Below are 27,817 nucleotides of genomic sequence, written 5' to 3' on the forward strand. Positions count from 1 at the left end.
TTCAAGTATACATTCAAGGGTTTGAGCATAAAGAAATGAAATTAGCTTGCACACACACGTATGTGTGAACATATGTACACATACACAGATACAAACACACACATGCAAACACACACAAACACACACATACAAACACACATAAACAAACACATACAAATGCACACACACATAAGCACACACATACAAGCATACACACACATACAATACATACACACATACAAACAGACACATACACACACATGCACACTCATAACAGGATAATCAGACTTCTCTCTTCTGAAATGGCTGATCCCAGATTACAGAGAGCATGCTTCTTCCTCACTTCCATGGCCCCAGAAGCCCCACAGGCTTTTGCTGGATGAACAGATGAAAGTGTGCAAGAGGTCGTTTTTAGTTACATCTGAGGCAGATAGGCCAGCAGCTCGTTGTTGTGTAATAACTTAAAGGTGAGCTTACCTGGAAGCAGGGGCTCTCACACACTCCTTAGTTGCTCTGCAGGACTCACTGGGTTCTTACCTTTTGGATCCGGGTTAAAGATCCCAATTTGATTGATTTACATATTTGGTAAACTGAGAGTCACAGAGGGTTTTTTGTTTGTTTGTTTGTTTATTTGTTTTTGTTTTTATTTTTAAGAGAATTACATACAATCACCCAAACTCATGGTAACTCAGAAAGTATTAACAGCTAGAAAAGAAAGTCCAGTGTTACTCTGCATATTTTGTTTTTGGTTATCAGTCCAAAAAACACAATAAATAGCTGTGCTATGTCATCTGGTGAAGATTGTGACTGGGCAGCTCCGGAGTGCTGCATCACAGTGCCCATGATGGTCCCTGGAGGCCATGAAGCCAGCTCAACCTCGGATGCGAGGCCACCAGCCCCAAGACCTGCACACCTCCACCCCCATCCTCACCCCACTCCACCCCAAGGAGACACAGGAAGGCCTCATCGGAGCATCCGGGCCCTGGTCTCCTTTCAGTGGTTGGGTTCTGACTCTCACCCCCTTGGCTTCAGGCTGCTCATCCAGAAGAGGCTGTGGCCGTCCCTCTCAGCTCCTGTGGGACAGGAACAGTCACATTCCTTAGGCAAGAGCAGGAAAACAGGCCAGTTCTCCAGAATGCATGGAGGATGGAGCACCTCCCTCGAATTTTTATTTTTAGAATACACTACATAATCTTTTGTTGTTGTTGTGTGAGGTTTTGTTCGTTTGAGACAAGGTCTCGCATAGCCCAGGCTGGCCTTGAACTTCCTACATAGTTGAGTTTAACTTTAAATCCCAGATCCTACTGCCCTCTCTCTCCCAGTGTTTGGCACCATGCTGGATCATATCTTTATTTTATAGTGCTTGGGCTGACGTGTAGTAACACTATATTATAAAAGCCTCCCTTTAAAGTGGATGCTTTTGTGGTTTAGAGATATTAATAGATGTATAGCTATAACTACAACATAATTTGAGAACATTATAATCACCAACACTTCACAAACCATAATCCTTAACTATTTCCCCCCAAGTCTCCCGTCCTAGTTTCCAGGAACCAGGGTCGCCTGTCTGGGCATCTCCTACACGTGACCTTCTGCATCTGGCTCCTTCACCGATGCCTCCAAGCTTCATCCATGAGGTAGCAATCTAAGACCTCGTGTTTTTATGGTAGAATAATATTCCATTGGCAGATACGCCTCTTTTTTGTCTGCTCATGACCAGTGTGCACACTAGTGTTAAAATGCTATCCAGATACAGGTGTGTGTACCATTTCATGTGTGTTTGTGGCCCTGGTTCTCTCCTCTACTCGGGCGTGCACTTGCTGTCTAATACTTTTAGAGGAATCAGCAGTGTGTTCAAAGTAAGCCCATCACCATAGCGCCTCCTGGTTTCTCCACACACCTCACAAGCATCTCTGAGCATCATCTGTGGTTCCAGTTGGCTCAGTGACTGTCAAGTGCGAAGTGTGATGTGTGTAGTCTCTCACTGGTACTGACTCCCACTTCCCCAGCAACGCTGGATGGGTATTTTTTTATCTGCTCATTGGTCATTTGTGTATCTTCCTTGGGTGTACATGTCATCAAATGATCAAACGATTTCTGCTATTTAGTTCTATTGTTGAGACTGACCGTTGGTTTCAAGGTATCACCTGAACTCCAGATTTTTGGCTCCATATGATAGAAGTATGTGGTGATGAAGGACAAAAACTAAAACTTGGTTTTTTGTTTTTTGTTTTTTGTTTTCCCAGGGTCAGGAACTTTATAGTCTACTGGCAAATGCTGCTCACTTAACCCTCACACGGGTGCATGTGGGTGCAGGAGATAAGGTCCATCTGTCTTTACTGATTCTGGGGACCATGGGGCTGTCTTGAAGAGCTTAGAGTGTGTCTACTGCTCCACCATTCAGGAGGAGTTCGTTTATTTGGCTTTATCAGTTTGATAATTTGGGTTTTGTTTTCGGGAGTCCGTGTGGGGATGGTAGAGGCCGTGCACCTCTACTAACCTATGCCCCCGGAAGCACCAGGATGGTCAGTGTGTTAGTGGATGCTTTGATAGATAGCCTCCTGATAGCATAGCATTTTCTTTTATTGGAGGTAGGGAGCAAGCAGCAATGTGGGAAAAGCTGCTGAGGTGTCTAGGAGAGGATGGTCTTCTCTGGTCTCTGGTATGCCAGTGAGATGGTCAGGGCCAGCAAAAGTTCTAGATGAAGCTAGCCAGCCATCAGGGTGCATTCCAGGCTTCTAGTCCTATAAAGTGGAGTCCTACACCTGCCATTTTCAGATAACAGAATTTTAGGTGTGTGTGTGTGTGTGTGTGTATGTAAAATTTTACTTCTATGAAAGGCTGAGGCACCTGTAAGACATCATGCACAATTTTCATCCCAGGACTTGAGAAACTAAGGCAGGCAGATCTCTGGGAGTCCAAAGCTAGCCTCTTTACAGGGTAAGACCCTGTCTCAAAAACTAAACAAAACAACAAAAGGCCAAGTCACCTAAGAAGAAGGCCTTCCTTATCTGGTGCAGCCTGGAGCCCTGTGTCCCTCACTCTCTCCCGTGGACACACAGAGCTAAGGTTCTGGAAATGCCTAAGATGGACTGAAAGGCTCTTGGCAGGAAGCTGCCTCCCGACCACAGCACAGCTGTTTCCTGTCTTTCATGAAAAGGAAAAAGCTCCAGAGCCTCTGACAAATCACCCGTAGGCCCAGAGGTGAACCCTGGAGGAGGTGGGGTTGCCCTGAAGAAGCTCCCCTACCCCCACCCACCCTTGCAGGGCCTACTTGTCCAAGAGCCAAGCTGGCAACATCCCACATGGAGTGTGGGCTGTGGGTGGTAGCTGCAGGGCACGGTTTCCAAGCAGAATAGCCTTCCCTTATGTCTCTGTCTTAGCCTCTCCCTCTCTCAGCAGCTTCACCATTCCTTTATGTAAAGGAGAGAGAGCAAGATATCCCAAGTGAGAAAATGAGCGGCTGAGTGGGGAGTTTCTTCCAAGCATTTTCTAGACATTTTCACTGGAAGAAAAAAAAGACAGCCTCGAAAAAATCAACCGTATGGAAAGGACGGGAGGATAACGAGACAAACAGCCAGCAGAATCAGGAGAGAAAACACAGTACTCAGTAAAAACTCTGGACTCGGTGAAAAGAAAAAGTCATCTCTGCCCTTAAAGGCATCCTTGAATAAAACCAAAGCAGAGACGTTAACCATAAGACACAAACAAATGTTTAGCAAAGCTAGCAATACTTTTTTTAAAAAAAATTTTAAACTTCCAGTATACTTGGGGGGAGGGGGGGTGAAAAATTAGCTTTGAATCCAGGCAGGGTATGCATGCTGGTAATTGTAGCAATTGGGAGGTGGAGATAGAAGGATTTGGGTTCAAGACCAGCCTGACCTACATAGTGAAATTCTGTCTTTAAAAAAATCCTTTGATAACTAATTTACACAATGTCAATGCCTTATTTTCTACAGCAGCAAATGCTAATGCTCCGTAATTAACCAAGGGTTGAAACAAAATGTCCAGGCTCTCAATGAAGTTAAAAGTGAACTAAATTTCCCTAGTGCTTTGCTAATTAGTAATTGCTTTCTCTTACACATCTCTGCAAATGTGCTTGTCCCAATGGCGCAGGAACTTAGAAGAAATGTTCAAGCAAGTAACAGGAGGGTCATGTCATATAAGAGCTAAGTTTAGTGCTTATGGGGACAGTGGGGACTAAGAGGCCAGGTGTCACTGGGAGGGGGTCTGAGGAAGGGAATTTTTGGGCTGGGTCTTGATCAGGGCAGGTACTGTGTCCTAGTATACTTAATTTGGTATCTGTATTTTCCCCTAGAAGAGACTTGGTTGGTTCTGAAAACAGCATCCTGCATAAGGACAGTGAGTGACAATTTAAAACCCCTAATAATTGATTCATTGAGACATCTGTAAGGGCGAAGACAACAGAACTGAATTGTTCTTTGTTCTCAATTAGGAATTTGCCAGTGATTTGGGTTAGGTGGAGAGGAAGGGTTTAGAGTATTAAGTTTTCTCGCAAATTCTTCCTGGCTATTTATGTAATTTTGGTCCTGGATTCTGAGTGGAACAGCTACTTCAGGTCATCACACAGTTTCATAATGAGGTTTGATGGATACAATCTGATCAAGTCACCAATTTCACCACACTCTCCCCTGAACCTATAATCAATCAGCCGAACTCATTTTTATCTCTGTATAAATTTGGGAAGGGAGAAGGGAGAATCCCCGGGGCTTCACTATGGCTTCTATGATTTGAAACATTTACCCACTGAGTAATGTACCGAAGGCAGAGGACGGCCAAGAATCCGGGAGCACACACCAAGTAACTCTGATGGAATCAGGAACTTTAGATAGCTGTACATTCACAAGAAAGTGTAGCAGGAATAGCAGCTATGGGCGGGGTTACCTCTATGGGCGGGGTTACCTCTATGTAAACAAGAGGGTGGGGGCGCAGCCACAAAAGCATCTCCTGCAGGAGGACCTAACTGAGGACTGCCTGAGAGACCAAGGATTACCGGCACAGACAATGCCAGCCAATCAGGAACTGCTATTTAGAAGAGATGCTTTCTTGGGACCAATGGGAGGGACATAGGCGGAGGGTACTAAAGGAGCTTGCAGCAGTGCTCAGATGAGCTTGCTGCAGTGTTTCCCACCTGCTCCCGGGGTCTGTGTCATTGACTCTGTGCCAACTCATCCCCAACCCCTGAGGGCAGGCAGGGTCAGGTGGTGAGTTGTCCAGGGCACAGGCATCAGGAAAGTACTGCAGGTACCTTTTCTCCAGGTGTGTCTGCGCTTGCAGGGATGGCTGGCCACGGCAGCCCAGTCCTCCGCCATCTCTGTGCTCCATACCGGAGCTCTGAGCTTCTGAGTCTCTCTGGGACGACTTGATTTTGTTTCTGCACTTTCATAAATGCCTGTTCTCTGTGCTTCCTGTTTAGACTCCAGAAAGGAAAACACACATTCTTTCGTAGACCAAGATTATGGGACAGAGAGCTTACTCTGCATTCCCAAAGGGAGCCCATGTGTCCTCAGGCCTGGCAGGCTCTAGCTAATATCTGGGCTCTTGTTTGCTTCCCATCGAGAGACATTCAACAAACATTCCTTCCCATCCCTGTCCACCAGGGAGTGGGCACGGAGCTCATGAGGTGAAGATGCCAGGCTCCTAAGGGAGAGTTGAGATGACATCCAGGAGGCAATGCTGAACAGAACCTCAGAAGGAGAGGAGGGCTGACATCAAGAAGAGGAGGAAGGCCCAGCGCCCATGGGGAGAAGCATGGCAGCCAGAGGCCTGAGAAGCCTAATGTGTCTTGAAAGTGCTAAATGCTCGACTACAGTCCCAGGCATATTTTAGAAAGACATTGTGGGAAGAGCCAGCCTCAGTTCCAACAGGGCTTCCAAGGTGGGTCTTGTGTGGCTCAGCCTGGGGTGAGTGCAGTCCAAACATGGTAGCTCCCTCTCTTAATGCAATAGATATCCTACACGTTCCTTCATGTGAATGTGTCCTTGTGACAATGTACAGAGCCTTTAAATGGCATTTGTTTTGTCTCTATTTAACATCTGTCATAGATTTTACTGGTGGCATATCCAAGGAGTCCCACCTTTTCCTTCAGGGGGTCCCTCTCTGAGTGACTTGTTTACTTTCTCTATTTTCTACTGAGTTGTTGGTCTCTGCAGACATGACTATAAATTGTTGTTGTTTTAAAACATAAACAACCATTGTAACCTTATTAGTAGCGACCAAAAACAAACCAGAATGCTCACTGATAGGTGAAATGAATAGTTTGGCATCTAAGGAGAGGCTGTCCCTCAGCGGTCCAAGGCTGACACAATGCTGTCCTCAACAATGCCAATCTAGACAGGCGTGGTGGTGCACACTTTTAATCCTAGCACTCGGGAGGCAGGGAGATCTCTGTGAGTTCAAGGTTAGCCTGGTCTACATAATAAGTTCCAGGAAAGCCAGGGCTATGTGGAAACCCTTTCTTTGCAAAACAAACAAACAGTGACAAAACAAACTAATGTCACTCTGCAGGACATGCGTGCAGTCCCAGAGCCAACCACATCCATTGTGACCTCCAGGGCCTGGCTGTCAGGAGGATTCCTGCCCAGCACCAGAGGAATAGGGAGCAAAGGCTGTGTGCACCATCGTCACTAAGGAGATGGTTTCAGTGTGGGACATACCAAATAAATTAAACTTTATCCCTTAAGTGTAAGATATTGCTTATCAAGTATCAAGTACATCTCAAGGAAGATACATAGATTTACTAAATCCCCTGATTTAACTTTTTATTGTATAGTTTCTGTTGTTGGTTGTTTAGTTTCTCTAAAAGTGTTGCCTTTTTCTTAATGAGATATCTGGCTGTATTAATACTATCTAAATCAACTAGTTTTCTGTGTTCTTGAAACAGACATGATTCCCCAAATTAGCAGCCTCATTCACGGCATCTCTGTCCCTTCCCCGAATCCGATGGCTTGCCTGTGATTTAGTTTATTATGAATCTGGAAACTTCTTTCAAGGGTTAAAGAGTCCAGGATGTCTGCAGAAAAGCCTGCATTGCAGTGACCCTGTACAGTCACCGCCATGACTCTGCACTCAAAAGGAAAAACTACAGATATTTCCTGGGGCACGAGGCTACCAAGGACACAGCACCATTCTCTTGCAAGGGCTAAGGACTCCTGAGAGTGTTCACAGGGTGGTTTCATGGAACATGAGGCATGCTGCCCTTCATCCTCTTAGGAAGCAAGCTTCTAAGCTGAGGGAATCACAGGTTTTAGAGAGCAGCGGCATCAGAGAGGGGACCAGGTATCAGGTCTGAGCCCTTTGCTCTCTCCCACAGCTAACACTGCAAGGCTGTTGCATGCTCTGCAACTTGGACACACCCTGCACCGTCCACAGTGATAGCGACTTTGGCCAGGTTGTGCAGCTTCACCATCCCTCAATGTTCCCCTCTATGAAATGGGAAGAAGCACAGCCTCCACCTTGCCTGGTCCTTGTGAGGATGGTGATTGAGAAGATTCTGTGGACAGCACCTGGCCCTCAGCAGGCCTGTGGTGGGGCTTGCAGTCATTCTGGGTCCATTCGTGTGCTCTGATATACGTCAGAGCCTCAAGGAAGGTTTGGAGTCAGGGGGCATAAGGGCCCTTTGAGTTCAGCTTGCCCCTGGGTTGCCATGTCCCTGCCCCCTGCCCTGGGTCACCATGCCCCTGTCCCTGTCCCTTGAATGCAGTCCCAGCCAAAGCAAATGTTACCTTCTCTGTGTAAAGTTATTTCGGCCATCAGTCTGTCCCCTGGTTTTCATGGCGGAGGCCACCCTCTGCAGAAGCAGGTAGTTGTTCCTGTCAATGATGGAGAGTCTCTCTTCCTCCATCTGTGGACACAGGGACCCCTCCATAGCACAAGGTTCCTCCAGACACACTTTTCAAAGCCATACCCTGTAGGCCCCCCAGCAGGAGCCAGCAGGTAGACCCCAATACTGGGCATCGAGGAAGGAGCATGGACGACTACTATATATCTGGGGTGACATACACTGAGATGGGCTACAATAGCAGCAAGGAGATATGCTACCTCATATGTTTAGGTCATCTGTTAAAGTGACATGCAGTGGTCATGCTAGCAAGGAAACTATCTCAGACATTTTATGCTGCTCAGGAGAAGGGTGTACTTAATTCCAGGAAGAAGATTATACTTATAGTCTCCCCTCCCATGTGTGTGTGAGTGAGTGTGTGTGTGTGCACGTGAGTGTGCGCGCGTGTGTGTATACCTCTATGCCTCAGCTTATGGAGATCAGAGGTCGACCTTGGCTGTCCATCTTCACGGTCTATTTTGTTTGAGAAAGAGTTTCTTGTTCTCTGCTTCATATGTCATACTACTTGGTCCACAAGCTTCTGGGGCTTCTCCTGTCTCTCCTCCCATCTTGCCACAAGACCGGTGGGACCACTGAGCCCTGCTTTCAGCGTTTAAGCTGACTAATGTGCTGGTATGTTCAGCTGATTTATGATGTCACCAGTTTCAGTTGACCTCGGGGGTCATCCCTGCAAGCATGACCTCTTGCCCATGGCCTGTGCCTCGAAAAATACAAATTCAGAAGTGGCCAGTGATGCTAACTATCTGGAGTCGCACTGTACAAATTGCCCAGGAGTTATCTGTCTGTGTCTATGACACTATGGGGCATATATCATAGAAGGTTCTGGTACAAGCACTAGGCAGCACCCTGCCACTAGGGCAGGACAAATTCAGTTAGCCCTTTGGTGACACCTTGTCTTTGGCAAGGCCAAGGAGCTTGTTCACTCACATTCCAGGCTCCAAGGTGACAGACATCACCTTGTAGGCCAGGGGCATGACTAGAAGAGAACGAAGCACCTACCTTCAACTTCTTGAACTTTAGGCAGAGATGGCTGTAAATCCGTGGTGGGTGGGTATCCACTAGTGGTTGGGCATTCTGGACCTGCAGCACAGAGTGGGCAGTGAGACTCCAGGGCAGTTTGATCAGGTTCTGTACCATCCCCATTAAGACCTTGTGCCAAAGATTCCCAAAAGCCCCTGGCCAGAAGTTCTCACTGAGACTCCCATGGGACTATAAGGGGAGACGATTTGACTTGGATTTCAGCAACCCTCAGAAGTGAGCCCGTGCTCTGCGATGAGGTGGGGAATCACATGGATGCAGGGTGAGATTTGCTTAAGTGGAAACAACCAGTCATTTCTGACCAACACTATGTGGCAAGTCATGTAGGCTATGCCCATGTGTCCATCCTGCAGGGCTGTCTGAGCCCCAGTAATGCATTCAGGAAATACCTTATGCCAGGACCGACTAGAAAGCAACTCCTGCAGAGCTGGGGAAAGCATATCTTTTAAATGGTGACTGATTGCGTTCACGAGAGCCGTGCATAGTTTGGTTTTCAGTGAAAGGAATCCCTTATACTGTAGATCCCTAGTGACAGAGCTCTGACCCTACAGAGGTAACAGAGGTGGGGACCCTGCCAGCCAATGGACACACCCAGAGCATCTCTAAAATTCAGAGTGAGGCTGGGGTGGGACTCAGTGTTAGAGCACTTGGTCTGGCATATTCCTGCAGCAATAGTAACAAACAGAAAAGCAAACCAACCAAATAAATAAAATGACAATGTGTGTCATGTAACCTGGAAGACAACCCTGTGGCTGCAATTTAGTGAAGGCTAAGGACTATTAAACGGATGGATTTCCAGAGGGCAGGGCTCTCTCTCTCTCCCTCAGTCTCTCCCTCTCCCCTCCCTCTCTCTTCTCTCTCTTCTCCTCCCTCCTCCCCTCCCTCTTTCCCCCTCCCTTCCTATCCCTTTTCCCCTCTTACTCCCTCTCTCTCATACACACTCAGGAACCTGAAGTACCTCGAGGCATAAGTGGAAGAGCCACATTGCCCTTTGTGCATAAGAAAGGCAAGACTGGAGGCAGGAGATGCCAGGGAACTGTGGTCCTTCAAAGCCACAGGCTTGGGATCAAAGGAATGGGCCCAATTCAAGGCTTTTGGAGCTGGGGATAAGGAAGGGAGAGGTGGAAGGGAGAATGGAGAGACAGGCCCACACACTATGTTTTGACATCTGGTGACATGAAGACAGATAAAGGTGGTGACCAAGGTTGGAGCACACTCTGCAGATTCTGTGTGCGCCATGTTTATATGCAAAGACTGAGTACAGCTGTCTTGTATATTTCTTTGGGACTCAGATGAAGATGCAATCTGTACTGTTACACAGAATACCGCACGAGCTTGCTCTGTGTTGTTCAGCCTGTGTTGACTGCGGTATTTGGACACACTATATGGTGTTTCCTTTTGTATGTTAAAACCATGGAACACAGATTCCCGAATGTGAGACACAGCACGGAACCTGGAGAGCTGGTCCAGAAGACTCACCAGCGCCTGTGTGGTCTGACAGGCAATGCATAGGAGGACTTCAGTGTAAATGTTTCTAGGTCTGAGCTAGGTCTGGGGCATCAGTGTCATCATTGCTAATGGCATACATGTCCACAGTGTGTCTCCATCTCCATAATGAGCTAGGCATGGTATTATGTCTGCTTCATTCATGGCTGTGGGATCTGCACAAACTTACAAATAAATGCTAGAAAAACCCAAACTGAGGAGTCTATGAAGTGAGTATAGAATGTCCTTAAAGAATTCATGACCAGGCCGGGTAGTGGTGGAACACACCTTTAATCCCAGCACTTGGGAGGCAGAAGTAGGCAGATTTCAGAGTTCGAGGTCAGCCTGGTCTACAGAGTGAGTTCCAGGACAACCAGGGCTACACAGAGACACCCTGTTTCAAAAAACAAAAACAAACAAACAAACAAAAAAAGAGTTTGTGACCTGGCAGACATAAAACTAAGAAATTAAACTACTCCAAGTGGTATGAAGGCAATGCTTTTGTGCTGGGGGAGGGGTGGACAACACAAAATTCTTGGGACAATTTAGAAAATGGACCATGAAGTACCAACATCACATACTTGAAAACTGTACTGTTTTTATGAAAGACAATGGGTTTTGCTCTTGGGAAATACATAGATACTAAGAGATAAAATGTGTAGTGTACTCTTTTAAATTGCTTCTTTTTTTTAATGTGTGAAGGACAAGAGAGGAGAAGAGAGAAGAGGAGAGGAGAGGAGAGGAGAGGAGAGGAGAGGAGAGGAGAGGAGAGGAGAGGAGAGGAGAGGAGAGGAGAGGAGAGGAGAGGAGGAGAAACTAGAGAGTATATTAATTACCCAGCATGTTTCTAGAACAAAATGCATGAGAAGAGCCAACTTAAGGAAGGGTCTCTTTTGGCTCGCAGCGGATGTTACAGTGATCATGATGGTGAAGACAGTGGCAAGAGCTTGCAGCAGCTGGGCATACTGCAGCCACACTCAAAGTGAACTCCTGCCCATGGAATGGCCCTGCCCACATAGAGGGTCTGCCTTCCTCACCTCAACTGACCAACAAATCTAGAAACTCTCACAAATATGCACAAACATTTGTTCCCAAGGTGACTCTAAACCCTATCACATTGGTACTCAAGATTATCCATCGCATGGACCCAGGGATGGAGACTCGGACAGGTACATGGGGTTTTGTATTATTTCTAAGATGGCATGATGGTTCGCATATGCTTGGCCCAAGGAGTGGCACCATTAGAAGGTGTGGCCCTGTTGGAATAGGTGTGTCACTGTGGGTGGGGGCTTTAAGACCCTCATCCTAGCTGCCTGGAAATCAATATTCTGCTAGCTGCCTTCAGATGAAGATGTAAAACTCTCAGCTCAGCCTGTACCAACCCTGCCTGGACGCTGCCATGCTCCCATCTTGATGATAATGGACTGAACCTCTGAACCTGTAAGCCAGCCCCAATTAAATGTTGTCCTTATGAGAGTTACCTTGGTCATGGTGTCTGTTCACAGAGGTAAAACCCTAACTAAGACAGATGGTTCTCTAAACCTGGTGCTATTTTAGAACATAAAGGTTGTTTGTCCTACTGATCCATTCCAGTCTTCTCCCAGCAGGTCGCGTGCACCCATTGCTCTGGGACCTACTTCTGCTCACTGTGAGTGAACTTTAACCAACTCATTATTTTATTTGGTGTTTCAAACATATGGAGAGCCAGATGTGTGGGTATATACCATTGCTCTAGCGTTCAGAATGCAGGGCAGGTCCTAGGCCAGCCTGGTCTACACAGGAAATTCAGGGTCATCCAGGGCTGCACAGTGAGTGTGACTGTCACCCTGCTTAACCCCTCTTGGAGTTACTTTAAACCTTTGTATAAAACCTTAAACAAGGGGGCTGGTGAGATGGCTCAGCGGGTAAGAGCACCCGATTGCTCTTCCGAAGGTCCAGAGTTCAAATCCCAGCAACCACATGGTGGCTTACAACCATCCATAAGGAGATCTGACTCCCTCTTCTGGAGTGTCTGAAGACAGCTACAGTGTACTTACACATAATAAAAATTAAAAAAAAAAAAAAACCTTAAACAATAGGCCAGGCCTGATGGTGCATGCTAATCCAGGAGGGTTGCAAGTTTGAGACCGGCCTAGGCAACTTAGTGACACATTGTCTCAAAAAGCAAGCGGAGCTGAAGCTATAGCTCAGCGGTGGAAAACTTGCCTAGTATGTACAAGTCCCAGGTTCGATCTTCAGTACAGGAAAAAAAAATCAACCATAGGAAGTGTTGTGATTAATGAAGCTGCCTAGGGTGGGCACCCCTGCAACGCAGCACAGCCTGATCCCTATCCAGCATCTCTATGCTCACTCTTCCTACCCTTTGCCTCATCTGAGCTTCCTCATCCAGGAAGCCAGCAGGACGTGTTCCTCGCTTAGGTGTTTCAGCACACACATGTAAGCATACACAGTCACATGCACACATACACATAGGCACACAGGCAGACTCACGCGCGCTCGCATACACACACACACACACACACAGAGTTTCAACACCACAAACACACCTCAAACAGCAACAGTTCCCATAACTTTCAAACACCACCCATACTCCCTTTCTCTTCCCTCTTCCTTCTCTTCCTCCATCTTTTCTCTTCCTTCTTGACTTACAACAAGTAAGATGATCCAATCAGTGATCAGCAGATATCTTCCTAACATTTCTTGAAAGGTCGTTTGCCCCGGGGAAAATGAATCTTTTGATCTACAGTTTCCCCATCTGAGTTTTTACAATAGTATTGCTTGATACCTCCTATGAATTATCAGTCACAATTTCAAATTCAATTTTCCCCTTTGGTAAGAATAAAACATAGACAGCAGAATGACATTTCATCAGAAGGAGCAGAAGTCTGCATGTATGTCTCCCTCCTTCTCCCTCCCTCCCTCTCTCTCTCTCTTGTGTGTGTGCATGTGTATATGTGAGCACAAGTGTGTGTGGTGTGTGTGTGTGTCTTTATACACATACACATGGAGGCCAAAGTCAGTATCAGGTGTCTTCCTTTATTGCTTTTGATTCTTCAATCAAGAGTCTCTCTCTCTCTCTCTCTCTCTCTCTCTCTCTCTCTCTCTCTCTCTCTCTCTCTCTCTCAGACTGGTGCTCACTGATTGTTTCAATAGACTGGCTGTCCTGGGAGTTCCAGGGATTGACCTGTCCCCCAGTGCCCATCCCCACATGGGTGATCGGCATGCACTGCCACGCCCAGCTTTCTGTATAGGTTCTAGAGATGCAGACTCAGGTCCTCAGGCCTCCACACATCACTTCATATACTGAGCCATTCATCTCCGCAGCACTGCTTTTCTTGTGACGTCAGAAGCAGTGAAGAATCGCAGGGGTATTGGCACTTGACTGGGGTCAGAGCAGTGAGTCACTTTGCTTTTACCTCTGAAATTCTCCTACAGAGGCAAACTTCATCTTCACAGGATAGGTCGCTAGGTTCTCTTCATTTATTCATCTTTTTTCCACCTTTTGAAACAGAGTCTTTCTATGTAGGCCAGTGTGGTCTTGAACTCATGATTCTCTTATGTGCTGGGATCGTGGGGGTGCACCACCATGCATAGCTTATTTACAAATTTGTGTATGTGTGTTATATGTGTGTGTGCATATTTACACTTGTACATGCATGTAGGAGTGAGCACACATAAATATGTACATGTGGAAGTCAGAGGTCAATGTCAAATGTCTTCCTTTATTGCTTTTCATATATGTACATGTCTACCTATCTATCTATCCTCTCTGTGGCTTTTTGAGAAAGGATTTCTCACTGATTGGCTACACTGGCTGGAGAACAAGCCCTCAAGATGCTCAGCCTCTGAGGTCTCCTCAGCGCTGGGATGATGGCTGGGAGCCATCAGGCCTAGATTCTTCTGTGGTTGCTGAGATTCTAAACCCGGATCTTCTTGCTCATGTAGCAAGCCCTTTACTTCCGGATCCATCTTCTCAGCCCCTTACTTACTGAATTTTAAAATCACACTTAATGTGTTTCAGTCTGTCATGAGGTTCAGTGGGGCATGGGCTTGCCCCTTGGCCCTGGAGCCCTCTGTCTCTAATGACCGTGGGTGTGTCCTTCCCTTCCAGAATGGTGAGGCAGTAGGGCTATCTTTTGAATCTCCAGCTCACCACAAAGTTAACATGTCTATAGCTGATTATAGTGGGAAAGGGCTTGCAGAGACAACAGTCCAGGCATCCTTGTGTGGATGGTTCATATTGGAGATGGTATTTCCTGCTTGTGTGGTGCACGCTGCACATGCCTGCCATGGTGCATGCTGTGAGCATACGTGCTGTGGTGCACACTGCCCATGCCTGCCATGGTGCATGCTGTGAGCATACGTGCTGTGGTGCACACTGCACATGCCTGCCGTGGGGGACACTGTGCCGTATTACTAGGTTAGAACGACATTCCTTCTAGAGAGCCACCCTAACCTCAGCCTATACCTTCTCATAGGATGATGTGTTCAGCTAAATGTCAGCAGGGCCACCTCTCCCCCTAAACACACGCCTCCGCTAAGACCCTCCCTTTACATTACTGTTTTGTCACTGTGAAGGAATAAGGAACTGACTTTAAAGGCCTCTGGAATATGTCTTCTCAGTGTGACTAGGAATGAGGTGCATCAGTGCGCAGATCAATTTCACTCTCAATAGCTGGGAACACTGTTTGAATTTGATTTGTTTTATAGAATGTAAGATATTTACACAGTTCCAAAGCCAAAGATGCCCCAAACAGCTTTTTAAAAGAGACATGGGTGGACTCCAGAGATGACTCAGCAGTTAAGAGCACAGACTGCTCTTTCAGCGGCACGGTCTGAGTTCAATCCCTAGCAACCACCTGGTGGCTCACAACCATCTGTAATGGGATTGATACCCTCTTCTGGTGTGTCTGAAGATGGTGACAGTGTACTCACATACACTAAATAAGTAACTAAGTAAATAAATAACTCTTTAAAAAAAGAGAGACCTGAGTTCTTTCAACTCTGGTCTGCTCTCATAAGTAATTCTTCCAGTGTTATATTTATTTTCATATTAAAAACATCAAGTCATATAGAGCATGCCTACACTAACTTCATAGTATGTGTGTATCCAAACATTTGCATATATTTTTGCCTGTTTCATCTACACTATCAACAAGTTGTATGCCTCTTTCCCCACCGTCTTTCATGAAACACCATGGAGCAGTCAGTTTTTTTGTTACTAGAATTAAATACTTGAGGATGAGTACTTTATTAAGAAAAGAGGTCTATTTTGCTTTGCAGTCCTGGTTCATCTGATGCTGGCCTTCTCAGCAGCCAAGTCCCAGCAGATGCAGGGATATGGGAAGAGATAAAATTGATGTATGAACATGTATGTATGTATGTATGTGCATGTGTGCACACATTTACATGTTTTCTGGTTCCTCATCCACCCATCATTTATCTATCTGTCTGTCTATCTATCTACCTATCTATCTACCTATCTATCAATAATCTGTTTATTATCATCTATCTACATGTAGAGATGGAAACAATATTTAGTATGCCAGGCAGGGGCTCCACTGTAGAGGCAATCATCCTTAAACCATCCCTCTGTTTTTATTAAGCCCCCAGGACTCAGGCCTGGGGCTCCATCCTGAGGGCCTTGTCTAATCCAAATCACCCCCCACAGGCTTCACCCCAAACATCATAGTAGCTCAAGTTTCCACCCTCACAATGTATGTGTCTCGTGATGGGGCTTAAATTTCAGCACAAGCCACAACAGACTACATTCCAGAAATAACGGCATGGCACAGTAGCACGTGGAGAAGTCTCTTTGTCCTTATTCAACTGTATACGAGTCATTATGTGTAAAGCACCTTATTGACCCAGCTGCCCATTGAAGAATATCTGAAACGGCTCCAATTTTGCTTTTACGAAGAAAAGCCTGCAATTAACATCTTTCGCAATGTGCCTTTGTGTATTTGCCAGTGTATCTGGAGTTGGGATTGCTAGGGTAAAGGCTAAACATGTGCGCAACTTTATGAGGTATTACTCAGTTCCCCTGGGGCTCTGCCTCTCTCACACAGCACGGCACGATGGTGGTCCTGTCCCCAGAGCACAGCCAGCTCCTCACCAGGCTCAGACTCGAGGAACAGTATTAGTGAAAGGGCAAGCTCGGCTTGCATGTCTTTATTATTAGTGAAGTCAACGATCTTTTTTATAGGCTAAAAGCTACTTAAAACTCTCCCGAAAGCTGGTTTTCCGCATAGCTCGTCCATCGTTGCTTTCTGGTCTTAAAGCCTACTTACATATGAGTGTGAGCTTTTGTGGTGTAACTTGCAATTATTTTCCTTCACTTACCCTTGCTTTCCCTCCACTTATTGTTTATGCCATGCTATTATCTTTTTATTATTGTATAAAGTTTATCAATCTTCCTTCTTTTTCAAAGGGTTTTGAATTATGGTTAGCATATTTTTCTACTATAGAGTAATTTTTGTGTTTTCTACTAATTGCAAAGATAAATTTAAATACCTTTGTACTTTTTTTTTTTTTTTTTGAGCTAGGATCTTACTGTGTAGCTCTGACTGTACTGAAACTCACTATGTAGACCAGGCTGGCCTTGAACTCTGCCTCTGCCTCCCACATGCTGGTACTAAAGGCGTGCACTACCATGTCTAGCTCCCCCCACATGCTGGTATTAAAGGCATGCACTACCATGTCTAGCTACATTTTTTTTTTTTAGATAGAATCTTACTATGAAGCTTGATGGTCTTGAAATCTTGATCTTCCTCTTAGCCTCCAGAGTGCAGGCATGCGTTACCACACTCATGTGGATTTTTATACTTAAATCTATAATCCTTCTGGAATTTATCTTAGTATAGAGTGTATGTTTATTTATCTTAGTATAGAGTGTGATTGCAAGCCCCAAAAATCCAGATGGATGTTCTAATCCCAGGAGGTGAGTGTAGAGACAGGGTCCCCTGGAGGAGCGTGGATCTGAATGAAGCATGGGAGGTCAGAACCTGGAATGGGACAAAGGGATCCCATTGGTCCTCTGTCCAGTGAGTGAGGTGTGCTCTATGCAACTCACGAAGTCACCCTTACCGAGAACTGAACCCTGACAGCAACTTTGACCCTAGACTCTCAGTGCACAGACCTCTGAGAAATAAATCTCTGCTACTAAAACAGTCTAGTTCAGTATTCCCATGGCAGCTTAGGCTCAGCCAGCAAGAAGACACCCAGGCTTATCTTTTGTGTATAAACAACATCCTACCAACATCCTACCATCCTATCTCAGTGACACTTGTTTGAGATGCTGCTGTTGCTGGGACCTGAATATTTGCATCCTCCAAATTTATATGTTGTAATCTTAACCCCTAGCAGCAGGGATGGAGTCTTTGGGAGTGATGAGATTCTGGGGCAGATCCTCTCTAAATGGGATAAATGGCAGAAGAGATCTTGGTGAGAGGGACTAGGGGAAGACACCATCTATAAAAACGGCCAGGCACTCCATCCATGTTGGGAAACTTATTCCTCAGTGTAGAGCGAGGAGGTAACCCTGTGTGCAGGTGTAGCCTTGGAGATGAATTTGCAGTTGCTGTACAAAGGTTTGTGTCAAAGATGGCCTCTTCTTCATGCCTCATGAAAGGGCACAAGGCTTGGACTTCAGTCTTCTGCTTCTACCACCAGGGGGCACTGCAATAAGATCTATCTACCTATCTTTTATAATATATAGTATGATATATTAATATACAATATATGAATATATATTATAAAATGTAATATTATATTTATGATATATTTCTATACATAATTTTATTTATACTTTATTTTTATTGTGTTTATAATATAGGATATGTATCTAATTTTCATTTATATACTATTATTTATATAATATGTATCTAATTTATTTAATGTTTATAATATTTATGTACGATTATTTATATAATAGTTATAAAATTTATAATACAATATATTATATATATGTCCTATTATATATACATATATTATATTATATATTATATATACATATCTAAAATGTAATATTGTAGATGATATATAATTATATATCTAATAATACATTAGTATTATATAATACATATTATATTATCTATAATATATACATTTATAATTAGCATTAAATAACGTGTATAATTTAACTTATAGATAAAGGGATAATTATATAATATATAAATATATATTAAATACTTTATATATATAATTTAAATTACAAACATATAGTATAACATTATGTTATATAATTATATATTCTATATAATATACATTATATTATGTATATTACATATTTATCATTTTATATATAGTTTATATTTATATGCTTTATACAAATATATAATACATGTATCTATTTATATATTAAACATATAATATATTTTATATAAATATATTTCTATATAATATATAATTATATATAGTATATAATATATATTAGGCTGGGAGCAGACAATCAAGGTGCAGCAACATATATAAATTATACATATTCTATAGAATATAGAATATGTAATAATACAACATATACTATATTCATTATAATATGTAATAATATTATACATAATATAATATATATAAATAAAATATATAATTGCAGCATAATTATAACATATAATATGTAATGAATTAATATATTCTGTAGTATTATCTATAATTTATATATTTCTGCATCTTGATTGCCTGCTCCCAGCCTCTGGAACAGCCAGGGGACAACTTCTCTCTGCACAGAGTCTGCAGTGACACCACTTTGACTTCTGATTTTCATATGCATTTGAGACTGAATCTACTGTGCCTTTGGCCTGTCTCCTGTCCGTGTTTAGCATTGTGACATGCCTAGATCCAGAAGCCTTGTGGTGGTTTTTAGCCTCTGTATCATAGGTTAGCTTCTTGGAATCATACTTTCTTTCCAGTATTTCCTGATTGTTTATACAAGGCCTATCAGGTCTAACGATACAAAATAACTCAAAGGAAATTGCTAACTTTGTGTATTAAATGTTTACCTCCAACAATAGTGCACCCTTTATATTTGTCAGAGTCTTGTACTGTCATCTTCTGTTGCTCTCTACACAGGGGTGTGAAGACATTCTCAGTTTCCTCTCCCTTTCCTGTCATTATAGAACCGGACTCCTGGAACTCTTTAAAGCCCTGGGTGTCTTCTTGTTGGTAGTCAGCGAGCCAGCTGGTGAGAGGCTCCTGCCTGGACTCAAATAGACCAGGCACTGGGGGACTGATCGTGAAATTGTAGAGAGCTAGAAGTTCTGGTCCCAGTCCTCTACCCCTCTTAGGAGAGGAGGGGTGAAGGTTAAGCTGGTCCCCAGTGCTTAGTGACTTGATCATGCACGCCTGTGTCAGGGAGCATCATTAAGGACCCAGGGGACAGTCTGGTGGAGGCTTCTAATAGATGCCATGTGGAGGTTCCTGGGGCATGGGGATTCTAATGGGAGTGTAATGCTGTCTAATTATCGCTTTAATCTATCTTTTCCACATGAAATGATGTGGGGCATTTCTTATAGGCTCATAATGTCTGCATATATGGTCTGGGGATGTCTGTTCAGTCTTAAGCCCAATATTTAAGTTAGATTGTTTTCTTAGTGTTGAGTTTTAAGGGTTATTTGTACATTCTGGAAAACATCAACTATCATATACATGTTTTACAAGCCTTTCTCCAGGTTTGTCTCTCCCAACATTGGTTTCCACAGTGTGGAAGCATTTTTTTTTTTTTAATTTTGATGAAGCCCAGTTTGTCTGTTATTTCTTTCATGAACTACACCTTTCTTTGGTTTGTATACAAATTATCCCTATTCCAAAGGTCATTGAATTTCCATCTTTTATCTTCTAGAAGTGTGATGGCTTTGCATTTTACATTTAGACATATGGCAAATTTTTTACTTAATATTTGTGAGAGTTGCAGGTTCTGAGTCTAGATTACTACATCGACGATGACGACGACAACTTTGCACACAGATGTTTAGTTGGCTCAATATTACTTATTGAAAAGATTGTTTTTGTCCAATGTATTGCTTTTGACTTTTTGTGAAATATTATATGATTATAATTATCTGTGTGCTTATTTCTGGTTCCTTATTCTATACCACTGATCTAGTTGACTATTTTTTGAGCAATATCATAACATTCTGATGACTATAGTTTCAAAGTATGCCTTTAAGACAGGTATCTCTAGTCCTCCAACTTGATTGTGATTTAACTAACTTCCTTCCTTCCTTCCTTCCTTCCTTCCTTCCTTCCTTCCTTCCTTCCTTCCTCCCTTCTTGTCTTCCTTCCCCCTTCCTTCCTTCCTTTCTTCCTTCCTTCCTTCCTTCCTTCCTTCCTTCCTTCCTTCCTTCCTTCCTTCCCGTCTCTTCACTTTCTCCTGTTGTATAATGGATTATATTAATTGTTATTTGAATAATCACCCATCTTTGCATACTGGAGATGAATCCCAGTCGGTTGTGGTATATACTTTTAAAAACAATGTTGGGTTCTATTTTGTAGTGCTTTGTTGAGATTTTTACATCTATATCCATTTGTTATTGGTCTGTGGTTTTCTTAGAACGTCTCTACCTGGTTTGGGTTACCAAGTAACACTGGCCTCATGAGAAGGATTAGGAAATCTTTCTGTTTCTAGGACAGAGACCATAGAGAATTAGCCCAGCCTCTTCCTTAAATATCTGGCAAAACTGATTAGCAAACCCATCTGGCCTCCGAGATTTCCATGAATTGTTGATTCAATATTTTAATAGATGTAGGCCTTTTTCAAAGACTCTGGCTTTTGTTGTATCAGGAATCAAACCCAGGACCTTGCACTTGCCAGTTAAGTGCTCTGCCCCTGGTGTACCCCAGCCTGTGCCCATGCTCTCTGAACCGGGGTTGTCTCTTTCTCACATAGTAATTTGTGTCACCTTGATTTGTTCTTTGAGAGCTTACACAGAAACCATATATTTTAGCCACCTTTTCAGAGAATCAACTTTGAAGGGATAGATCTCATTTAATTTCCTGATTTGCTCATTTCTCTATGTTGCCTAACTTTGTATTTAACTCCCCCAACCCTTGTCTTTTTGTGGCAAGGTCTCATTATGTGACTGTGGCTGGCCTGGAACTTGCTATGTAGAACAGTCTGGCCTTGAACTCATGGACCCTCCTTCCTTTGCCACCCAAGTGCTGAGATTAAAGGCATGTGCCACCATGCCCAGCTGGTTCCCCTTTTTTGCAAACCTATTCCCTCAGTGCTGCAGGTTCCCCTTCAACGCCATTTTCATCACATCTCACACATTTTGAGAAGCTGTGTTTCATTTTTACTTAGTTCAAAACATTTAAAAGTTTACTTTGGAGGGCTGGCAAGATGGCCCAGTAGATAGAGGCACTTGTCACCAAGCCTGATGCACTGTGCTCAGTCCCTGGGGTCCATGATGGAGATTGAGAAACAACTCCTGCAAGCACACACAGATGTGCAGGTGTGCGCGCGTGCGTGCACACACACACACTCTAAATGGAATGTATTCATCTACAAGTTTCTTTTAACATATCTTCCTTAACCCATGGGTTACTTTCAAATATAGTGTTTGATTTCTCATGTTTGGAAATTTCTCCAGTTACCTTCCTATTACTCTTTTCTAGCTCAATCCCACGGTGATCTGAGAACAAACGACGTGCGATTTCCAACCTGTCAGGTTTACTGAGGAGTGTTTTATGGGCTGGGATGTGGTCTAGATTAATAAACATTCTAGATGATCTTGAGGAAAATGCATATTATGTTGCTATTGGGTGGAGTCATCTATGGATTTCAATCTGACGGACTGAGAGTGTTAACCGAGTTCAAATATTTCCTTACTGATTTTCTGCCTGGCGATCTGTTTCTGAAAGGAGGCATTAAAATCTCCAGCTGCGATGGCAGAGCCATGTCTTTCTCCCTCTTCCCACTTTTAAACCCAGCACGTCTTGAATGGCAGATGTTTGCACACAGGCGTATAATGCACCGTGATCTTTCTCAGCCTCCACCACCCTTCTGTTGCCCTCACCTTACAACTCGGAACTTTCTCTTGCAGTTCTCTCTCTGCTCTAGGTAGTGTGACATGCTATTGCCAGCCGCATACATGTTAAGGACTACTACCTTTTTGAAGGGCTAGCCCCTCCCCCCTTGCCCTTGTGCAAGAATTTTCAAATCCTTAGTAAGATTCTTTGTTTTTAAAGTTGTCCTCGTTTCTCTTAATCAACGTTAAGACGCTGTATTCTTTTCTATTCATTTATTTGTAATCTATACACCTCTATACTGAAGTGAATTTCTACGGTCAACAAAGATATGGTTAACTATATTTTTTATCTGCGTTGATAATTTGCATTTGTAAACATTTATTTACCTACTGATGTGTGATAGTGTGCAGAAGTCGGTTCTTCCCTCTCTCCATGAGGGCCCCAGGAACTCAAGCTCAGGTCCTGGGCTGGGCGGCAAGACCCTTCTCCTGCTGACGCTCTCACGGGTCTCCATCTCTGTCCCTTAATTGGTCCATTTAGACCAGCAGATCTCATCCTGGGGTCATGACCCCTTTGTCAAACCTCTATCTTCAAAGACATTTATATCACAATTCATAACAGGAGCAAAATTATAGTTACGAAAGTAGCAATGAAAATAATGTTATGGTTGGGGGTCACCACAATGTGAGGAGCAGTATTAAGGGGTCACAGCATTAGGAAGGTTGAGAACTGCTGGTTTAGGCTATAGACATACAAAGTGTCTGCTGTTACAATTGGATTCATTATTACATTTGCTGTGTCTATCCATCAACTTAGTCCTTTGCTCCTTATTTTTTTTTTTTTGGTTTTATACTAGTTTTCTGCCTTTTCTCACTTTATTTGAGATTAAAAATATGTATTTTTATTTTATGTGTACGAATGTTTTGCCTGCATGTGTGTATGCATACTACAAGTGTATCTGGTGCCTGAGGAGGCCACAAGAGGGCGTCAGATCCTCTAGAACTGGGGTTACAGGAGGTTGTAAATCTCCATGTGGGTCCTGGGAACCGACCCTAAGTCCTCTCTCTCTGCAAGAGCAGCCAGCGGTCTTAACCACTGAGCCATCTCTCCAGCCACATCAGTGAAAGAGATTTTTTTTTAACTGTTTCCCATGCAGTTTGTCACATACACTTAAAACTATTCCATGTCCATTTTCAATTAACATTACCACGAATCGTGAGTAGTGTCATACTTTATAACAACTAAGTCCTGTTACTTCCCTCCTGCTCCTGTATCATCAAAGAATACACAGACACACATAATCCAGGTCACTGTTACTGTCTGCATCTGAATCTTTTCTTATTATGTGTGTGTGTGTGTGTGTGTGTGTGTGTGTGTGTGTTGTGTGCATGCACACCGTCCATAGCCTGTGTGTGTGTGCATGCACACCGTCCATAGCCTGTCAGAGGACATGTGGGAGTTGGTTCTCTCCTTCCATCATTCAGTGCCAAGAATCAAATTCAGGTTTGAATTTGAGCCCGGCAGAAGGTTCCTTACCTGTGAGCCACCTAGCCAACCCCTGAGCTGAGTTCTTTACTTTCTTGCTTTTCTGAAGTTCAACTATGATATGCCTACACATAGTTCGAGACTCATCCTTTATGGCATCTCTGGCTCCTTGGATCTCTGCCGTGGTGTCTGATATGAATCTGGGAGACCCTGTCCCTCACTGTTCCTTCTTATCACCTCTTCCTTTCCTCCCTCTCTTCTCCTCTCGGTACCTTCATTACTGGTGTACTTTGTTCTTTGTTCTTGTCCCACCTTGTTTGGAACTTCAGGGCTGTTTTTATTTTTATTTTTCCTTGGTCCTTTGTTCTCTTTGACTTCAGTTTTGAAGGTTGCTATGGCTTGACTCTGTTCTTCTGTGATTCATGCCACGGGTTTAATCCTTCCCACGGTGGCATTAAGAAGTGGAGCCTTTGGCGAAGTGATTAAATCATGACAGCTCTTTCCTCATGAATGAAATTAAAGCCCTTCTAGAATAATCACCAGAAATCTGTCTGCCCTTCTTTCTCTTGTCCCACTGAGGCTGTCATGGTGGAAGCCACTCTTACCAAACACTCAGGTGTCCAGAGACTTGATCTTCGATGTGTAGCCTCTTGGACAGAAAGAAACAGAAGTCTGCTGTTATAAGTTGTCTAGTCTGGGTGTCTTGTTAGAGCACAAGGAACAGATAAATACAGGCTCTAGCAAGGCAGCCTCGGGTTTGCAACTCCTCCACCAGCAGGGTAAGCTCATCAGAGGAAGGGTGCCAGGCAGACCAGGAGGGAGAAGGAAACATTTCCAAAGAAGCAGTGAACGGAGCTGAGCCATGGGGCTGCTGGCTGAGGAGGGGCTCTGCGGTGCTGCTGGTGGCCTGGGGCTGGTGGCTGGTGGCTGGTGGCTGGAGGGTGGAGGCTGGGGGTACAGCATTCTCTTTTCTCTATTTCATCAAACTGTGTTCTCAGAGATTCTCAGTCTAGCACTGACTACTTGAACAGCCGAAATCTCTCTTCTTCACATGAAACAGGGGTTGATTCTGTCCAGACTGGTTGTGCCTGGGATGGAAGAGATGGTTCTCCGTCCTCTGCCGCTCCTCATCCTCCATCTCCCACCTGCTCATGCCGGTCTTCACCCACCAGGGCCCTTGGTATCCAGGCCACTGTCTCACCTTGTCCCTGAGCTGCTTGGCTCTTTGTCAGCATGACACAAACCTAGACATATCTAGGAAGAGGAATCTCAGCTGAGAAATTGCCTCCTTCTGATTGCCTGTAGGCAGCTCTGTAGACCGTTTCTTCATTAACAATTGATGTGGGAAGGTTCCACCCTTGGGCAGTGGTCTTGGGTTGTATAAGAAAGCAGCCTGAGCAAGCCATGAAAAGCAAGCCATGGAGAACAAGCTATGGAGAGCAAGCCAGTCAGCAGTGCTCCTCCATGGTCTCTGCTTAAGTTCCTGCCCTGACTTTCTTTGATGATGGACTGTGATGTGGAAGTGTAAGCCAAATAAACCCTTTCTTGCCCAGGTTGCTTTGGCCATAATGTTTTATCACATCAATAGAAACCTTAGATATAACAGTCTCCTTCCCTTGTCTTGTGCCTATGTGTACTTCACACTAGCCCCTAGCCTCCACTGTCTGACATTCAGACCTCTCCACACTCTCAGCTGGCATGGCTTCTATGCTATGCCCTCAGTCACTGTGAGCTTCCTCCCGACACCCCATTTTATCTGTTTAATCAGTTGTGTCCAAGACGGGCTCCTTGACCTTGTGTGATTTCCCTTCCCACCTTTGTGTGACTCTTGTCTTTCCTTCTCAGATAGACTCCTGGTGTATTCTCTCACATGTTAGCACCATCACCTTTGTGCCAGGCTGTGGATCCCCAGTGTTCTTGCTCTATTGCTGGCCACAGCCATATCAGGTTCTCTAAAAAGCCCCCAAACAGACTGGAGAGATGGCGCAGTGGTTAAGAGCACTGGCTATACTTCCAGAGATCCTGAGTTCAATTCCCAGGAACCACATAGTGGCTCACAACCATCTGTGATGGAATCTGATTCCTTCTTCTTGCATGCATGAAGACAGGGCACTCATATACATTAAATAAATAAATAAATAAATAAATAAATAAATAAATAAATAAATCTTTTAAAAAATGAATCATAAGCTTCTGGGACATTTCAAAGACTATGTATTTGTGCTATAAACCAATACTTCTTCTAGACTTCTCAGGGTTCCAGCCTACTGTTCACCTCCATGAGTCTCATTTGCCCAATCAGTCTTCTTCTTCCACAGTGACCATTTAAAACATCTTTGTGTTGCAGTGTCTCAGGGGCAGAGTCTGGACACTCACATAAGCACAGGGCGACTGCTTATCTCATGGGATTTGGGCCAGTCCCCAGGACAAACAAGAGCAATGTTCCTACAGGGCTAGGCTGGAAGATCACTGGGAGAGATCTTCCCAGTTTGCTTCCTCTGGCCTCCTAATGAGTAGTAGGAGCTTAAGTAGTTACTCAGGTCGCTAATACCACAGCGAGTAGTCATGGCCAGAGCGGGTGAAACAGGTGCCCCGTGATGAACCTGGGCAACCACCACAGTGGTAAGGCCAAGAGAGCAGAAGGCCTTGGTGTGCTTCTTACAGTGGGATCAGAGGAAGTTCTCTCCAGAGGTGGCCTTGGAACGAGACATAAGGAAGTAAGTTGAGGTCCTCTACAGAGCCGTGGAGGAGTGCTATGTGGGGGCTTCAAGGGGCCGGTGAGGTGGGGGCAGAGGCAAGCAAGGGAGAGGTGAGGCTGGAGCATCAAGTGAGCCCAGAAAGAGCTGACTTCTTAGGGTGTCACCTGAGACTTCAGAAGGAAACAGGGTTGATCATGGATTTGGTACCTGGGGGTAATCGTTGAAAATTAGTGAAGAGGATCGCCCTATTGCTGAAGTTTCCAGATCTAAGAACATCCTCCTTCCAGTGTTCCCAACACAGCTAAGGAAATGTGGTTAGCCTAGTAAGAACGCTGGGCAGCTGGGCTGAACTCCATCGTAACATTCTTTATCCAGGGAGACGAAGTGGGCACTTGCCTCTCCCCTCTCCAGGTGCAGGCAGGTTTTGGTTCCTTCTGCTGCATGTAATGTGGACCAGGAGTGGACACCAGGTCCTTTTATCATAAGATGGTTTCAAGTAATTTGGGGGAAGTTGGGTACTTTAGGAATGCACGCTGTGTTTGGGAACGGGATGGTCTTGACTCTAAGTCGGTGGAAATCTTGTTCGCTGGTGATGTACTGATAAGTCCTCCTAAGAACCGTCCTCCCGGGGCTGGAGAGACCCTTAGCAAGGTCACGAGCACTGACTGTTCTTCCAGAGAATCTGGGTTTGATTCCCAGCATGCACAACTGTCTTCGTCTTCAATTCCAAGGGATATACTGCCTTCTGGCCTTCACGGGCACTAAGTATGCATGCGGTACACAGACATACATGAAAGCAAAACATTCGTACACGTGAAATAAAATATTTCTTTAGATAAAAAGACACTCTGCCATTCTGACCTTTTGAATCCATGCTGGACTTCCCTGGGCTCTGCCTGGCACCCCAAACCCCAGCACGAGGCTCCAGGAGTCTTCCTACCTTTTTCCTGTGGTCCTGGTAGGCTTTCTCCCAGGCTCTCTGCAGGTCCCTATTAGCCCACGGGGTGGTCAGCCGGGGGACTCTATGCATCTCAGATCACAAACTCCAGTTTCCCTTCAGAGAGGAGCAGGCAGCAGCAGTACAACCCCAGCAGAGCTGTTTGTGGGGTCATGTGACGGTTGCCATGGCACCCAGGCCTTGGGGAGAGCCCAGTTCAGTCTGTGGAAGCTTTTGAACAAAAGATGAGAGAGCACTAAGAGACAGCTAGACTCTCCTTCCACCCCAGTAGTTGTCTTGAGTCTTGATTAGCTCACTGCTGCTGTTGGGAGGAGAGCAACTCAGCTCCCAGCTCCAGAAGAAAACAAGAAA

At 44.5% G+C, this 27,817-nt stretch overlaps 1 protein-coding gene across 5 annotated transcripts; it reads right to left on the bottom strand.

Annotated features, from left to right (window-relative positions):
- Window positions 1–606: 606 nt before the first annotated feature.
- On the bottom strand, window positions 607–27,615 carry Cfap97d2 (CFAP97 domain containing 2). 5 transcript variants are annotated; one of them, XM_085844356.1, is made up of 6 exons: window positions 27,449–27,615; window positions 8,840–8,920; window positions 7,725–7,843; window positions 5,249–5,417; window positions 998–1,052; window positions 607–830 (listed from the first exon to the last, which is right to left on the bottom strand). In XM_085844356.1, the coding sequence occupies exons 1-5, from the start codon at window positions 27,536–27,538 to the stop codon at window positions 1,017–1,019; spliced, it is 495 nt and encodes a 164-aa protein (XP_085700482.1). In that variant the 5' UTR covers window positions 27,539–27,615; the 3' UTR covers window positions 607–830; window positions 998–1,016. The 5 variants fall into 5 exon arrangements, with proteins under 5 accessions (XP_085700482.1, XP_085700484.1, XP_029336849.1 ...); XM_085844358.1 differs by lacking the exon at window positions 5,249–5,417; XM_029480989.2 differs by lacking the exon at window positions 607–830 and having other exon boundaries at window positions 843–1,052; window positions 5,249–5,408.
- Between the last annotated feature and the right edge of the window lie 202 nt (window positions 27,616–27,817).

The sequence above is a fragment of the Mus caroli genome, unplaced genomic scaffold (genome assembly GCF_978045245.1).
Source record: "Mus caroli unplaced genomic scaffold, Mus_caroli_1 scaffold_10, whole genome shotgun sequence".
Classification (NCBI taxonomy): domain Eukaryota; kingdom Metazoa; phylum Chordata; class Mammalia; order Rodentia; family Muridae; genus Mus; species Mus caroli.